The sequence below is a fragment of the Mycteria americana genome, chromosome Z (genome assembly GCF_035582795.1).
Source record: "Mycteria americana isolate JAX WOST 10 ecotype Jacksonville Zoo and Gardens chromosome Z, USCA_MyAme_1.0, whole genome shotgun sequence".
Lineage (NCBI taxonomy): Eukaryota > Metazoa > Chordata > Aves > Ciconiiformes > Ciconiidae > Mycteria > Mycteria americana.
In genome coordinates, this window is record NC_134396.1 from 4,974,478 (window position 1) to 4,992,848 (window position 18,371).

General features: G+C 38.0%; 1 protein-coding gene across 1 annotated transcript in view; it reads right to left on the bottom strand.

The window, feature by feature from the left end:
• Positions 1-18,371, bottom strand: part of GOLPH3 (golgi phosphoprotein 3) — a 33,391-nt gene that overhangs the window by 9,463 nt on the left and 5,557 nt on the right. The window contains exon 2 of the mRNA XM_075526517.1: positions 2,087-2,218. Coding sequence (XP_075382632.1) covers positions 2,087-2,218 — 132 coding nt within the window. The remainder of the gene's footprint in view (positions 1-2,086; positions 2,219-18,371) is intronic.

Sequence of the window (18,371 nt, forward strand, 5' to 3'; positions counted from 1 at the left end):
GACAAGATAAAGAAGGTGATTCAAGTAAAAACTAAACTGATCAAAGAAGTGAATTAGTTTTCAGCCAGAAGGGTTACCTGACAAGGCTGCACAAATGCTAGTAACAACCCAAGAGAGACTCCAGTAAGCCTCTTCGCAAAGACAGGACTACCCTTCTCAGCTGTAACACAGGTTAAAGTGACTGAAGCCTAAACTTCTTCCTTCAGACCATGGCTTGAAGATGCAGGCTTTTGATTCACAAATCAAAGGCTTTGAGTTTTAAGGTGGTTTTACCTTCCCACAAAATCCAAGGATGGACCTGGGGTGAAGAGGAAGAAGGGCTAGCCTGAGGGGCAGAAGCTATAGAAAACGGTATTGCCACTGAATCACAGCCTTGGATGCAACTAGACAGCTCATTCCACTCACTAAGCACAGTATTAATTCATAGTGAAAGCTGAGGGCCAGGGAGCAAAACCTGCAAAAGGGGGACAAGGAGGACACTTGGCAGAGTTGAGACACTTAAATCTAGCCAACGCAGAAACAAGACTGAAATTTGGTATTAATGCAAAACTTCAAATAAGGTACAAACCAAACAAATCATTCATGAGAATGATTTCTAAATTGAGAGAGGTGGTGCAGGGGGAAAAGAAAACTCATACACATCAGCAGTTAGGGATTTTATTTGCAAGAAATTACTTAAGCAGAAACCAATCTTCATTTGAATTTTAAATTAAAGCCTTTTTCATAGAACTCTCCTGCCTGCAAAAAGAAATCTCTCAATTGCCTTACAAGAGCAGAAAGAACAAAATCTTTAATACTGGGTAGCTTTTAGATCTCCTTAAACAAGGGGGAGGGCATGTACAGGGAGAGAGAAGAGAGAAACAAAACACACCTGCCCACCCCCAAAACCACAATAAAATTTAACAAAAAAGACCCTCCAAAAAACCCAAACAAACAAACAAAACCACACAAACTAAACCACCACAAAAGACAACAATAATTTTGCTTGTATTCTTTACTGAAGATATGCACAGGTAGATAGAGTTGACAAGGTTTGCACAGAATGAAAATAACTGCTAAAGTACATTCCTGAATGCCTAAGAAGCCAAAAACTGTGGAGAAAAAAAAAAATGGTGCAAACTAATCAATGCTGAATATGCTTAAATGAAGCCAGAACAAGTAGGAGCTGTTTGTCTGAACAGAGGTTCGATTCTTCAGAAGAGGAGGAAGCTGGGAGAAGGTCGGGAAATTTGTAAGCTTTCCTTTAAAAAATTTAGCAAAAGATAATATTGACAGGGAAATGTACCATAAAAGAGAATTTGTTTGTGGTGAATAGGCAACATTTGACCACGTTTTCAATAAGCTTTATTTTACAAATATCCTCTAATGCTGATGAAGTAAAAACAGTGTGACTTTGCACATTTTGTACTAAGGAAAAATCCAGTGGCAAAAGTAATAAATTAAAGCCTCAAATCTTTAGCCTAATTCAAGAAATGACCTTAAAAATTTGCCCATCTTAAAGGTCAGTGAGTACAGCAAATTTAACACACCAGTCACATGCTTAAACTAGGTACAGTTTTGTGTTCTCAGGGGCCCAAGGTGCAAGGATCATTTCCTTCCCATGCATTGCAAGTACAAATTGCAACACTGAGTACACCAGAAATTAAAACTGATGGCTTGCAGGATACATCTGGCAGCCTGTCAGTTACCCATTCCTTTCAGCCACAGCCCATATCTCGCCAACATTGCAAAGCCAGTTCCATCAGGAGATTACAACTGGTGCTACTGGCTCTCAGCAGTAACTGCTGCCACCACACCCTGGCAAGAGCCACTGCCAACTGTTTGTGCAAGGTTCCTAACAGCAGCAGGAACACGTCAAGAGAACAAACAGGAGCAGAGAACAAATACAGAAGATTTTCAAAGGCACTTCAGCTTGCCATTTAAACACTTTTAACTCCGTGCATCTAACTTAGGTCACTACTCAAAATCCCTCTCCCCATGTAAAGAAAAAAAAAAAGTATTTTTCTTGCAACCAGTTGTAATTTATAGCTACTGTATTGCCTGGAGCAAGACACAAAAGTAAATGTGACCATCTTCTTCCCCTTACCTTTCTTGTTAATAGACTTTTGCGCCTCATTCCACAAGCCTCTAGCTGAAGACGCCCTCGCAATGCCAATTCGATTAACATACAGCCACGCAATCCTGAGGAGATGCAATCATTCCAGAACGATGTGTAACCCTGTGAAGAATGAAAGACAGTGAGATATCTCTATCTCCACCTGAACGCAAATAGAAAAAGAGGCTTACTGCATTCTCTAAGCAGTTCTCCTGCCTTTATACACTTTTTAAGTAGCATCACTAGTCAACTACCATTCCTGTACTGAAAACATTAAAGAAACAGGCTCATCCCCTATTAGTTTTGACTCTGTTCTTTGAAGAGCAGGGAAACCTCAGGAAAGTGATACAAAACAAAATAGCAAGATAAAGAACTGTGAGATATAAAGTGTAGTTTATGTGTAGCAAAATAAACTTACTACCTTTTTAAGACATGAAGCATTTGGCATTACCAACATCACACAGGCCTGAGTTTCCTGAGAAATATTAACATGATTTTACATTCATAAACAATATGGCACTGATGAAGTAATAACCTGAAAATCAATATTAAGTAAAATATGGAGTATACTGGAAACACAAATGTGGCAATCAGCACAAACCACAGAAGAGATTTTTCAGCTTGAATACAGTAAACCAAAGGACAAAAGTTTTCAAGCAAATAGTTGGAATAGCTACTATTTTGTCATTTAAATCCTTTGAAAACATGTATTTTCAAAGCTTGATGCATATTTTCTTATAGGGACTGCAAAACTGCAAACCACGTTTATTCTATGAACCACACGATATCTACCACATTTTTCATCTATATTTCTGCATTGACAGCTGTCTGCTTAAACAGCAGAACGGAATGCTTGACCCAATACATTTACTCAGTATCTAGAAATACAGGTATTGACTTTTGTACTCCATTGCTCAACAATTATGACAAAAAAGTGTTACAAAAAGGATTCTATTTTACCTACAGAGTAGCCAACACAGTTCTTGCGTATTTTCTAACATTTAAATAACTAAGACAAAACAAAATAATTCTGAGGAATGTTTTGTCTTTTGAGAAATGACTGTAGAAACTGACTGCAGGTATGATCCAGAAAGACTTTCCAAAACTCCTCTAGTGATGCATCTCTGAAAATATCTACTTTGGGATACTGCAGAGAAAAGTACCAGAAACAATGGGGGGGCAGGGACGGGACACGACACAGGACGGGACACCACTGCCTTTCATAAAATTTATCTTAACCAATAACGAAGACTTCAACTTTATTCTATTTGCAAATAAAAGCTGCCAATGCATAGAGTTACAAGATGCATACACCTGAAGTCCACTAAACTTACAGACCAGTCCCTAACACATGTCATTAAGCACAGATTTCCAGGAACACGATAATACTTGTTTGCATTTAGCACTTAGCTATTTTCAAGAGCTGTATTATATATATGACCAATACTTCTGAAAAGTCTACAAAAGCTCTGAATCTCTAGAAAGTAATTACTGAAATATGTCACAGATATTTATTTAAAAGGCCATAAATACAAGGTTGGAAAGGGATTTGAGAAGCTGTCTAATCAATCTTCTACTCAGCTGATGCTTTACGAGTATCAGCTACTCTCGTAAGTCAGCCATTCTGTAAACATGCAAGATCAGGTGCAGTATTTGCTTGATGGGGGACAACAACAGAGGTGACTCCTACATTCTACTATTTCCAATCAATAGCCTCTCTACATCATAATTTTTGAAATCAGACAACACATATGCAAACTAAAAGCCTATTGCACAAACACAGCTGTGGCACAATAAATATACACTTCTTTGTATTCACAAAAACTGTTATATTATTATGCAAACAATGAAAGTGCTAATTTTTCCCCCCTTTGTTTAGTAACGAAAACTGAATTTAGTTTTAAAGTGAGTATTTTTTCAATGAAGTGACATTAACCACACTGCTCCCGGAAGCAATTACCAGATGTAAACTCCTCTGCTCCAGCAGTTATTCAGCATATATGGCCACAGGCTGTGGGCTGCAGAGAAATACAGGATCACAGGATAATTCAGGTTGGAAGGGACCACAGGAGATCTCTATTCCAACCTCCTTCTGAAAGCAGGTTCGGCTATGAAGTCAGATCAGGTTGCTCAGGGTTCTATACAGGCAAGTCTTGAAAATCTCCAAGGATGGAGACTGCGTAACTATCCAGCAGTTTTTAATCAAGTGATCCTGAAAGGCAGCTCAAAAAGATCATGGTCTTCATAAATGGAACAGCTTGCTCTACTGAGTTACATGACATTAAAATCATGAGAGCGTACACTGCCTCACCACCTTTTTTTTTTTTCTTTCTTATTTTTTCAGGCTCAGAGTTTGCAGGTGATGCACTAGAGAAGGAACACCATATTTCAATACACAGAGAATATACTGCTATTAACACAGTAAGGAAGGAGATATTTTAGAACAGTCAGTGTCATCCTGAACATTTTTCAATCCATTAAACTGATCCTTCCAGATAGTTCAGGCAGATGGACTGATTTGTTTTTGGCACTTACTGCAAAGACCTCAGACAATTGAAGGAACCTTCACAGAAGGGCAGCTTAGCACACAACAGTCTAACTAAATCATCCTTTAAATTAACTCAAACTTCCTGGTGTAACTGAAAATGAGTAGCAGCAGATATTTATCTTCAAGATTGCAAACAGCTTCTTGACACTAGAATAAGGTGCACAAAGGAGAAATAATGCTCAGCATTACAGAACTACTGCCTATTAAAGAGGATATAGATGGGCAGTGAAGAAAAGAGGAGTGAAAGAGGTAGAGAGATAAAATACAGGCAGGGAGAATAGCAATGTAGAATAATGTATTATTTGCACAGGAAAATTATTTTTTCTTTTTCCACAGAGAAGAACTAAAAGGTGGTAAATGAAGCTAGCTCACAGGTCAGAAAAGTCAAAGGCCAACTTCTTTTCTATGTTTCTATTCAACTGTTTTTACAGGAAGGCAAAAGTTTTTTAAAAAAATCCTTAAAAAAATGAGTTAAATTCATAGGAGATTGATGAAGTTTGGTTTCATAGGAGATTGATGAAGTTTGACATGGCCTAGTCATTGCACGTTACAGGTTATGAAACAAGATAGGGATTTGGTTTGATGTTTTAACACTGTTCTCACTGTTATTCCAAATACCTAACAGTCTCAAAACACTTAGATTGAAGATCAAAGACCACTATCTATAGATGCAAGTCATTCCACTATTTAACGCTCTTAAACAGCACTAGTTTTCTCACAAATACAACACTAAGTATTTTTACTTTATCCATCTTCCTACAGGTCTTACATAATTTTATAAACATCCTAACTCAATGAAATATTTATTTCATTAAAGTTGCTAAGCAGCAGGGGGGGAAAAAAAATAGTCTTACAAGGCAGGGAATTATTTTTATCTGACAGCAACCACACTAGAATAGTGCTTTCAGCTATGAATAGCTTGCAAGACAAAATTTTAAATCTATGTTGATTCAAAGATCAAAAGCATGTTTACAACTGTCATGTTTATTGACACAAACACAGCAGAAAAGCATTTTTCATCAGAGCTGACCTAGAAATTTTCAGGTAAAAATTAGTTTTGCTAGACAAGCATAAAGGGAAATGAGAATAAAGTTTGTAACAGAAACTTGTTACCATATTAACTTAGAAAGCTCAGACTCTCCACTCAGGTATGGGAAAGCACAGAGCTAAGACTAAGATCCTCTTTCTGCTTAACAAAGAAGTTATCCAAAATCCATGTTCATGAGACCATTTCTCTCCCACCACCTCCTGCAGCATTTACTCCCTTTCTCCTCTTCCCATGCCCCTTACCCAATTTCCAGCTCACACATCTTCCACATGTCTTCAGTTCACCATTAATCACTTGAAACTCTCACTTATTAAATAGTACATCTCCTAATGATGGCCCTGTGCCTCCATGTTACTCAACCTACCTTATCTTCCACTCCCTGCTTTTACCCTCCTCTTTAGCTGCAATTCCCCACCATCGAACTGTGACACCTTCTCTCCTACGGCAGCCCCATTCTCCACCACATCTTACTGTGACATGTAACACATTAACTTTTCAATTCCAGGTTTATGAAGATCTGAATTTTTGTAACCCTCATGGATTTCCTTAGATCTGTTCACACAGATGGTGCAGATGAGACAGCAAAGTATTTACACTATAAATGGTGAGCAGCCATCTTATTCTTGTCTCTGCTCCAAGAGAGGGACAAAGCCACATGATTATGTTAGCAGACGTACAAACAAGTAATCCTTACCAATACACTGGGTCTAGCTTTGCTGAGCAAAGCACAAGCTCTCGCAGCTTCTTCCTACTTATTGTAAGAATACCCTAGCTTAGATCTGCATACAGAACGGTGTAAACATATACTAGGACTCAGTCTCCTACAGATGCTGGTATGCAGAATGCAACAGAAGGCAGGGTACATACGCATACCCCGCAGAGAAACATCTGTAGAGTAGAAACATCCTACCAATGTCCCTTAAAACTTTAACTTACATTAGTCCCTAACGACATCCTTTCCCAGTTTGCCTCCAAGACCCCGACTCTCAAACTTCATAAAGCTATACTTAAAATGGAACAGGGTCCTAGGACTTGCAAAAAAGTGTTTATAAGGATTGCTAGAAATTACGAGAACTCCTGCATAGACAAAGAAATAATGTCATTCAGCAGCTTAAACATTATCACCCTAGCTGTGAAAAACCTAACGGGGTCATCTGTTTGTGCTATAATAAAGCCATAGGTACATGGGCAAATGAGAGAGAGAGAAAACACATACATATTAGCTCTGACAACATCCTAGTATTCTGAATTTAGTGGCTATTAAAGTATTTTGTTGAAGCACTCAGTACTAAGTATTACAGAGTAAGAGCTGTTGCAGAAGTATTAAAGTACACTTCTACAGAACATCTTCATTTCCAATTTTTCAAGACACTCAAAATTTACATTTCTGGATATTTAAAATCCGTGAGTTACTCGAGAGATTTTTATAGTTCAAAGATTATTCATAAAAATGTTTTTTTTTTTTAAAAGAAGACAGGTAAGACAATACTTTCTCCATCTCTGATCCAAAAAGGCACTACAGTAATGACCACTATAATTTACTAAGTACGTAAAAAATCAGAATGAGAAGATTCTAACATGACCAGACCGCCTGAAGGTATTTGGCAAAGATCAGTGCCAAGTACGTTAGCGATTTGTACACAATCAATGCTGCTTTAAGAACTTGCACGAAACTCCAAAAACATTTCACTTACGCACAAAACAGCCAACCTTCATGGAGCAGTCATTCAGTTACCTCTTACATCGCTCTACTCAGCTTCCAGGCAACTGTCATGCTAGCTCTATTTAAATTAAAAAAAACAAAAAACAAACAAACAAAAAAAAAAAAACCCACCACCACACCACCAACCAAAACCAAAAAGACCCCACACAAACCTCAGTATTTTCTGTTTCCCAAGTGCAAATTAAAGCTGCACAGCAGTAGCAGTGCAAAAAATACAATTAAATTGCAGATGCCATTTTACATTTATAGACATTACCTCAAAATATTGATGGAGAAATTCTCTTTAACGGATTACAGTGAAGTTTAAAAAAAAAAAAACTTCCTTCATAAAATTGAGTACAAAAGACTCACACGAGACCACAATCTTATACTTAGAATACTTTGTTTTAGGTGTAAGAGTTACTAAAAATCCCTTCCCACTAGAGAAATATACATTCTCCCTCCAATTCTTCAGTGAAGTCAGAATACGAGAACAGCAGTTCCACTGTACCTGGCACAGACCAGAAAAGAGTGGGGAAGAGTGAAAAATCTGTGGAACTCTGTCAGATTCAAAAAGAAAAGAAAAGCGATTGCAGAGTTCCAACCCTGAGGCTTCAAGATACACACACAGTAATAAAAAAAAAATTATGTGTTTAACTTACTTGGTTAAGGCCACTTGTTTACAGAACGTTGTACAGTGCAATGTAGACTGTAGCTGCCAATGCATTCCTTGATCTAACCCTGCGAGTCTCAAGATTACTTTGCAGACCACAGAGCCATGGCAAATAGAAATCAGCTTTCTAAGTCTTTCAGAAAACCATCATAAAGCCATGTAATTGTCTGTGAAGATAACTGAGGGTTACAACAACCTGCTCACCAAAAAATAAAATATTTCTTTATTTTAGCAACAACAGGCCCCTCTGGCCCATCCTCAGATCCACGCAGACCCATATTCAGTATTAGAGGTCAGTGTTAGGTCAAAGTTTTGGTCCTGACTCTAACTCAATTTCCATTTATGAAGAACCACAATAGCAGAGCTTCCCTGGGATAATGCATGCAACACTACCCAATCTATGCTTCTCAGTAATTACTAAAACCCTTTTCATTTTATATTCAGACTTAATAGTACTCCTTAAACCCTCCCCTAGCACCCTCTACTTAAAGGCAAGACAAAAGATCTATGGTAACCAAACTGAAATAAACCAAACAATTAGAGGGGAACATTCTGAAGGAGAAACATCACTAGAGCTACCCACACCCCTGAATTCCTGTTCTCAGGAAATTCCAAATTCTTCTTTTAAAGATGCAAACAAAAAGACTTCAAAATTTAGTAAAGAATGCAATCTCTGAAACCTCATGTAGAGACAGCAGAAATAAAATGTTGTTTTAACCCCTTCCAGCCATGGCACCTCCATAAGAAGGGGAGCTGACCAACTTGGAAAGTAACAGAAAGCCAAGGCAAACAACAATTACAGCTCCTGAGGAGTTTGGAAGTCCTAACTCCGAGGCAATACATCTGACAGTCTATCAAGACATGAAACCCCTAACTTTAGGGTTTCTCAGCTAGGAAGCACAACCTAGGCTGAAGAGAGCTTTCAGTTTAGCAAACAGTAAATTCCAAATTTACAGGTACCCTGTTTTCCATTAGAAGAATATTTCAGAGGAAAATTTCAAACAGCTTTACTTGGATGCTGAAAGATAGAAAAATTAAGACTTCCCGAACTCTGCTGGAGTTTGCTATTTCTTTTATTACTTCTGCATGGATGGCATTCAAATACTCTGTTGGTGGTTGCAATACAAAAGCTCTGAGACATAAAACTATTGTTTTGTTTATACACAAACAAGCATCCAGCTTTCCCAAACAAGGGTTTCGTCCTTGCCATCTATTCTTTCCGATATGCGGCAGACTATTTTTATGGTATGTTCTCAGAAATCACAGATGACAAACATACTGGAAAACATTCTGTGCTTGCTAGCATCATGGGAAGTTAAGGGCAATTAGTCACCCTCACCGAATTTACGTGCTAGCGTAATTAAAATAGTTTGGAGAATAAGAAGAAACAGTTGTCAACAGATGTGTAGCCTGAAATGGACTAACTAAAGTGAATATGGAACTTGGAAAAAAAAAACTTTGAAAGTCAGCTTAGGTCTTTTGTAGGGTTGGGCAAAGCAAATTAAATAGTCTGCTGGTATAAATTATATGTGTGGGACTGATTTTCATGTTGCATGGCATAATTAGCAAAGAGCTTACTTCTAACATTTACACAGCATGTGTCATGAAGGGAGAAATGACTTGCATGCTCACTTGGAGTAGTTATCTCAATACTGAGAAAGAGACTCATGTAATTCAGTTGTATTTTCTTAGATGTAAAGTGGCAGAGAGAAACACTGGGGGAAAAAGGCAGGAAAAGAAACTGAGGGCAAAATTACATCCCAGTATTTAATTACTTTCCCAGCACAAGCATCTCTTTTGAATCACTACTGTCTGCACACAACTATTTTTTCCTTCGAGAGATTCATTTCAGTTTTACTGACCTTTCAAATCAGTGTCACAGCATCTCATTTTAACCTCGCACAAAACCATATAAGTGGAGAAGGTACATCCTCCCCCATGTCTTCATTTTTAGCCATTTGAGGGCTAAACCCAAAAATGCAGTCCAACAAAGCTTGAACTGCTGCTGAAGAAGTTCAGTATTTTTTCACCCCATCAAAGCACATCGCTGTTGTCTCTCCGGAGCCTGCAGTAGCATTTGTGTAGTCAGCTAGATGAGGAAGTGGTCCGTCTGAAAGCTAATGGTCAGTATCCTCACCTCACTGAGCAGGTGAACAAATTCCAGAGGCAGCACAGGAAAGGGGAGGAACGTGGCTGGGACAGACAGCAAAAGGCTAGAGCATCTCCTTCAGTGACAACCCACACTTCAATGGATAAACTGCTTTCAAAACCTGAATAGTTTTCACAACCTGAATAGTTACGGCTAGAACTATTCACCTAGTCTTTGGAATAAAAGAGGTCAAGAAAAAAAAAAATCATACATTATTCAGCTACCTGTACTTAAGCCATTCATGAGCACAATCTGCTCAGAAAAATATAAAATGCTTAAGGTATCATGCACTACATTCATCACTACCTTCAGCTCCCTGGTTTGGACCTCAGCAATGATTACCCTGATCATGATAAATTTGAAGTTGTATTATTTAAATCTGCCAAGACAGCAATAGCATCCCTTTCTGACTCTCTGAAGCAATAGCAAGTTCTTTCAGAGGTGCCTACTAGCCTATTATTAGCCAGCACAAAGCACAGACATAACATAATAATCCAAAATCATCATCTGTCACCCATTTGAAACCTACTGCAAAAGACAGGCAGAGACAATTTATCTTGAAATATGGGCTGTGGCAAGTTGTATTTCATAATGGACTTGATTACAATTGTGACAGAACTCTGACTTTTTTAGTCAAGAAGTTCCTCTCTGAAGTAGTAATTTTGGGACCTACAGAAAGACAGCTGGGGAGGGTAGAGGGAAAAGGAGTAACAGCATACATTGTCCAGGTGCACTGCAGCAGGTTAAAAGTTAATAGGAGTTTTCATCTTCCACAGTTTTCATGTCAAAGATGGCTATTTCCATCCAAAAATGGCTATAATCCGCAGCTACGACTGCGGATTACAAACACTGTTTTTAAGTATTTTGGTTTTAATGAAGAGTACTAGCAAACTGAGAAGCACAGGGCTATCGTATTCCCCAAAAAGACAAGAACCATCAATATACTGTTTCCTTTATGTAGTCTCCCTACAATTACTAATACTACTTCGATATATGTGAAAGGAGTTGGAATCACCTGAAGAACTTCAACACATCTCCTTAAAGCTGTTCCCAAATCCAAAGAGGTAAAATACAAAATATAGGCAGTATGTATATAGAAAGGATAATGAAAGTACCTGGTTTATTATAAATTATATTCTAGCACAGAATTTCAATCCTTTCTGTTGACCCAAAAGCTTCATTTTATGAATTCCAAATGCATCTATCACCAGTATTCTTCTACAAAAGAAACACTACATCCTCTTGGATATTCATGTAAAGTCATACAATTAAATGGAGATACCAGGAGACAGCGGTAGAGAGGACAAAGAAGAATAAGTGAACGTCAGCTTCTGACACCTTTACACAATTCTGTGGTTCCTATCCTTTTAGGTGAAAGTAAAATTGCTGATTAGAAAGAAAGAAAAATTGCCTGCTATTATTGCAGGTAAGTAAATATCTTCTTCGTGATAATGTAACTATAAGCAGAAATCTTAGGAAGATCAAAGTCAGTAACTGAGACAATAACTGAGTTACTGTTACAAGTTTATAGATTCTTTAGATATGAAAGACTCTTAAAAGTTAGTATTTTATTTAGGAACACCATCATTCTATAAAGAAGAACTAATACAGTTTCTGAATCTCTTGAAGGCAGTGGAAGTCAGCAAGACTGATGTTACATTTGCTGAATTTAATACTGAGCATATTTTATAAAAGTATTTGTCCAACAAATCTGACACCTGACTTTTTTGGTCAAACCTAAACACTTTAACGACATCCTTTTCCAAGAGCAGGAAATTCTTATATTGGAAATAAGATACACTTTTAAAAAGTTTATCTAAGTTTTTTCTTCCAGAATATTGTTGCAAGAAGCTTCTCAACATAAAAATAAGCGAACAGATCTTGTAAAAATGAACACAAAATAAAAAAAAAAAAACCCACAAACTTTTCCAAGTTCTTAATGACAAATAGAAAAACTGGTCAATAGTAGGAGAACTAACTGTATATTTATTCTCATAATTTGAAGCCATTAGATCCTCTTGTGCAGCCAGGCAGCATTTGTTCCTCCTCAACTAGGTCCTTATACAGATTTCTATAAAGCTCTGATTCAGCTTCAGTAACCTTAGACAGACTGTAAACACATAAAGCACCTTAAACTCCAGTCAGAACCAATTAAACGTCTTTTTACCAGCATAACTAAACATACGTATAAGAAGCTGAAGGAAAATGCAAACAATAGAAAGCAACGATGGAAGAGGAGAAAAAAGAAAAGCTTCCTTGCAACATTCATCAAAGACAGGCTGCAATGTCCAAAATTATTTGAACTCTCAAGGTAAAATCAGGCTACTCCCACCACAGATATCCTATTATATGAATCGATCTATTTTCACCTTCAGGGGATCAAAAAGATCTGTTCTTTTCTTTCCAGTGCAGGTTATTGTAACTTAATCTACCTGAAGATGAGTGTAATCACAGCACAGAAGCTGACGCTGACAGTGAGTAAGTCTCAAACAAGAAAAGTTGACATGGTCAAAGTACGCATCTGCTTTAATGACCTAGAGATTCTCTGCTACTTTCTAATATACATTCAATACACATATATCAATTTATTAAGTCTTACAGCTGTCAATTTATTACCTCTGAGAAAATCTTATACTCCATAACACTACAGTACTGCACAATGCCAGACACATTAAAACACAAAACCAAATTCAGCTTCTGTAGCAGCGTTCTCCGGCAAGACCAAAATAAATTTCCTTTGGCAAGGAACTGTGTGATCTTACCCGAACCTATTCACACTCAACTGAAAATATAGTGTTCAGGGTTAGGGTCTTGCTTAAGTAAATCTTCAATAATAGTTTCAAACTCTTGCTTCCTCTATGGACCTATAAAACAAGAGAGAAGAAAAGCCTCCACAATTCTGGAATACAAGAATGATGGTAGCTGAGAACATGCTGAAATTTTTTTTTTCCTCATGTTTAGGTTCTAAGACAACAAGCAACTCTGAAATACAAAATTGATCTTTGGTTTTGACAGCAATAAGATTCAATAAAATTTATTATTATCTAGAAAATTACAAAAAGACAAACCCTCCATTTTTCTTATAGAATTGTTTTCACATCTACTGTCTGCTGGATTTTGATTTTCACTGCTTCTATAGAACAATCTGTTTTAAGACATATTTGGTTCAAGACATGACCCAGCTTCACCTGACAGGAATGCATTCAGAGAAGGTGTCCTGGTTTAACCCCAGCCAGCAACTAAGCACCACGCAGCTGCTTGCTCACTCCCCTCCGGTGGGATGGGGCAGAGAATCAGAAGGGTAAAAGTGAGAAAACTCATGGGCTGAGATAAAGACAGTTTAATAATTGAAATTAATAATAATAATAATAATGATGATGATGATGATGATGATGATGTAATGAAAAGGAAAACAACAGAAGAGAGAGAAAAACAAAACTCAGGAAAAACAAGTGATACAACTGCTCACCACCTGCTGACCGATGCCCAGCTCATCCCCAAGCAGCGATTGCTGCCCCCTGGCCAACTCCCCCATTAGTTTCTATACTGAGCATGACAACGTATGGTATGGAATAGCCCTTTGGCCAGTTTGGGTCAGCTGTCCTGGCTGTGCCCCCTCCCAGCTTCTTGTGCACCTGACAAAGCATGGGAAACTGTAAAGTCCTGACTTAGTATAGCACTGCCTAGCAACAACTAAAATATCAGTGTGTTTTCATATTATTCTCATGCTAAATCCAAACCACAGCACTATACCAGCTACTGGGAGGAAAACTAACTCTATCGCAGCCAAAATCAGGACAGAAGGTTACTTTGTATATATTATATAGACATATAATATATGTAATAACCAGAACTGAGAGATTCATTTTTCAGGTAGCTCTTAAATGGGTACAAAGGAATTTCAGATCCAGCAAAAGAAATACAGTTCTATCTATCTACATAATTGGAAACAATAAAAATGCATTTCTGAAGACAAAATAATTTTAGGAGATATTCATCCCTTTTACCAGTCATCCATCAAAAATAATAATAAAAAGATAAAAACAACATGCCCAGAACTTGTGAATATTCAAAATATTCAAGTAAAACACCTGCTAGAGGAATACTCTGGATCTTCTCATGTGTCAAAGGGAAAATACTCAAACTTGAAGTCATTTGCAATTAAAATAAACTGTATTCTTCCTCATTATCTTCACAGTAAATTAAAGGTCTATGGCAACCTCCACCTAGCTAGCTCTTTGCTGCAAATCTTACCTTTCAAGTAAGCCATCACCTTCTCAACCCAGAAGGCTGCAGAAACATCTAATAATACATCCTGACCTACAGAACTTTTGAAAGTTAGTATCTGTTTAAGAAAGAAAAGCAAGCCAGAGTGCAGCCATGTTTATTATTGGAATACTGCAATGTGAGGACTTTGATGTCTGACTGCGGTCCGTCTTGATTTCCTCTTTTGATGCAACTGAAATCATTAGCCATTTTACTGGAACAAATTGTAGTATAGTTTCTGTAGTCTAACTACAGAAGATAAGTTAGTGAGGAAAATCTCTGAAGCGTTCTGACAGCCAAACACTAGAAATACTTTAGGAAAGCAAGCATATATTTTCTACAAAGCACAGTATCATTGACAAGAAACTTGTCAGGTATTTGATTAACCTACCACTGCGTTTAAGAATAAACAACAAACAGCAACTGCTGTCAACTACTGAAAGCACTAAAGCCAAATGTTATTGCCCCAGCTTTTCAAGCACATACACAGGCATACATTACGTAGACACATCTCTTCACTAAAATGAAGATAATAAAAACCCGTAACTTTGCTGAAGAGGAGGCAGCTAACACATGCACACTGCTGAACCCTTAGGAGACCCCTGAAAAAATCAACACTTAAGAGTCTAACCGTTCATTTAGGAATGAAAAGACCAACTTAGAAGCCTAACTTTCAGAATGATTAAGTGTATACACATGCAGATAATTACTTCAAATATTTGCATGGCTCTTGCAAAGCCACCTTCCATAAGGGTCCAATCACTATTCTTCATATTTGGTGCAAAATAAAGATGTAACTGATTTGTTCCATAACTTGCGAACTGATTTCTACACTACTAGCTATTGTCACTGAGCATAAAATCTGACATTTGAAAGAAATGTCTAATTAGAACTGGTGCTTAAATCCTCCACATCAGATATTTCACTCAAAAAACCAAGTCTTCCCACAGCAGTAAGCAAATATAGCAGGATCAGAAAAACAGCTCGCATCCTGCCTAGATCTAACACCCACAAGCTTACAACACAAACCTTGCACACATTCATTGTCTCCTAGTGGTGGGCTGACCCTGGCTGGCAGCTAATTTCCACGTAACTGCTCCCCCAATTCCCCTCAGTGGCATGGGGGGGAGAGAATAAGAAGAGCAAAAGTGAAAAAACGAAACAAAACTAAGTGATGCAAAACACTGACTCACCACCTCCCACAAGCAGACTGATGCCCAGCCAGTCCCCAAGCAGTGACCACCTACCCTCCTGCCCCCCCCCCCCCCCCCCCCAGTCCCCGAGCAGTGACTACCTACCTCCCCTCCCCCTTTTTTGTTGCTGACCCTGACACTATACACCATGGGGTACCCCTCTGGTCAGTGGGGTGAGCTGTCCGGGCTGTCCCCACTCCCACCACGCGGTGGGCAGAGCAAGAAAGGGAGGTGGCCTTGACACTGGGCAAACACTGTTCAGCAACAGACAAAACAGGGGGGTGTTATCAACACTGTTTTGTGTTATCAACACTGCTTTGGTCAAAAATCAAAATCATAGTGCCATACTGGCTGCTGTGAAGAAAATTAACTTTATCCCAGCCAGGTCCAGTACACTTCTCAAAAACAGTAAGAAAAACCTGAATCTGGTATGTCTTCTAATACAGACAAAGCAGGTCTAATATTGGCTGACTAAATGTAAGTGCCAAGTTTCACTGACTGTGACTAACTAGGTCACCTTAAAACTACAATTCCCTCCTCCAGGCTTACAAATATACTGTATCTGCCCGAAATATAACAGCTATCCCTCTCTTCCACCTTTTCTTCTACAGTGGTCACAACTTAGAACACTACCTAAAGCACTGTGTGATGTCAAGTTGGGGAGCTGTACAATGTTTCATTTCGAGGGATTTGCACCAGGTCATTAGTGTGGATGGATTTCCAGAGTCATGTTTTGGGTGTTTAAAAAAAAAAACAAACAAAAACAACCCACAACACCAAAGTGTGCATAAGGGATAGGGATTCCTCTCTTCTTTGTCTAAACTTCTAGTTTCCTTTCAGTTTGTTCTTTTCCAAAAAGGTCTCTCACTTGTTTCACTTATCCAGGTGCAAACAATTTTCAAGAAACAGACTATCTCATAATAATGCGATGTCAACATCTTCATTATAAGACAAAAAATTCCACTCATTGCACTGTTCTCACATTAAAAGGAACAAGTTCTTTCATTTAGTACTTAACATGTACTAACTGTAAACTGAAAGTCTGAGCCACAGACTGCATATGCTGCTGAAGCAGAAGTCCCATTTAAATATCCAGCACAGGCAAAGCAGTTGTAATTAGTGCTTCCTAAGTGATTGGTATAGATCAAACATCCATTTGATATTTACCTCAACCTAGCCAACAAATGTTATACCTGCCTTCTCCACCGTGCAATGCAGAAGACATACTGAAATGGCAACATAATACCTATGGAATGTTTCTCACGTGGTAGAGATTGTCAAATGTGGAAGAGCCACAGTAAAATCAAGTGTATACTGAAGTAAAAAATGGAAGTGCAATGTACTGTGCTGTACAAGAATGACTAGCTAAACAGAAACCTCATGGTACACCCCATGTACAAAAGACACATAGCCTGGCAGTTAAGGGCCCTGTAAACAACAGAGCTACATGATGCTATCTAGTAAGACCATGAAGGCAGATGACTAGAAAGTGTATAGCAATAAGCAGCTTACAAGTGCTTAAAAGAATATCAGCAACAGAAGGATATGCAGAAAGCCCGGCAGACTAATTTCCCAGTGTGATGAATAAATCCTGCAACATCCACAGATAACAAGAGAGCTATGAGTGTAACACCTCTCCAATTATAAAGATGTATCTTACAAGGCATACTATTTTATTATCTTAATGGCCCATCACAAGCAGTCAAAAAAAAAAAAGGGTTGAAATGCAGTAGTTTAGTATAGGATATACTGAGGGAGGTAGGAGAGACTTGGCATGCATAATACTGGTTTGCACTCAGACTAACAGCTTAGTCATAGTACCACACACCTTTGTGCTGCTACTCATCCAGGCTCACATACAGTGCACTTAGATGAAGAGAACAGCTGTGCAGTATTTTATGTGTAACTTTGTAATTTGTATGTCTGAAAAGTGTATGTGAAACCATTCTGCAGTAATGTTTTCTGAATATTTCTGAAAGAAAATAAATTACTGAAATTGATCTAAGACCTGTTTACAAGCCAGGAAAAACACAGTGAAAAGTGACACATAAGTTGACTATCATTTTTTTCTTCCTTTACTAAAAGTTATGAGAAAACAGATGAGAATGTTGTCTATGCAGAGGAAAGAGCCACACATTTACTCCAGAGTAGCTTCCCCTTCCGTCAGTAATGCAACACAGAAATGAATGAATGTGTGCTGTAGTAATTATTTGCTCTGTGAGTGAGAAAGTAATTCTTGAATATACTGTCTGCAACACTTAGCCTGGTCAATTTAGCCTTGCAAAGAAGGCCCCACAGCTTAACTAATTGAGATAAATGCTGCAGTACTTGAACTACTTCAGGATGAAAGAACACCTGAAATAATACCACTTTTTCTTTAACATAAAATGTTAGTTTTCAGTTCTGTGATTACTTCCCTTCTAGCAATTAACAGCAATACTTTCTTATATATACTTCATGCATTTTTTTTTTAATAAAAACAGCTTGCTATAGGCAGAGGAAGAAGAGTTACAGCTTTGTTTTTTTAAGAGCACTATAGAGTTACAGCTTTGTTTTTTAAGAGCACTATAGAGTTACAGCTTTGTTTTTTAAGAGCACTTTGAAAAACTGAGAAGCATCACTAGAAAGGCTTTGACAATGTTTTTGTCTTTGCCCTACACTAGACAGCTTGACGTGGAAGAAGGGACTACACTACAG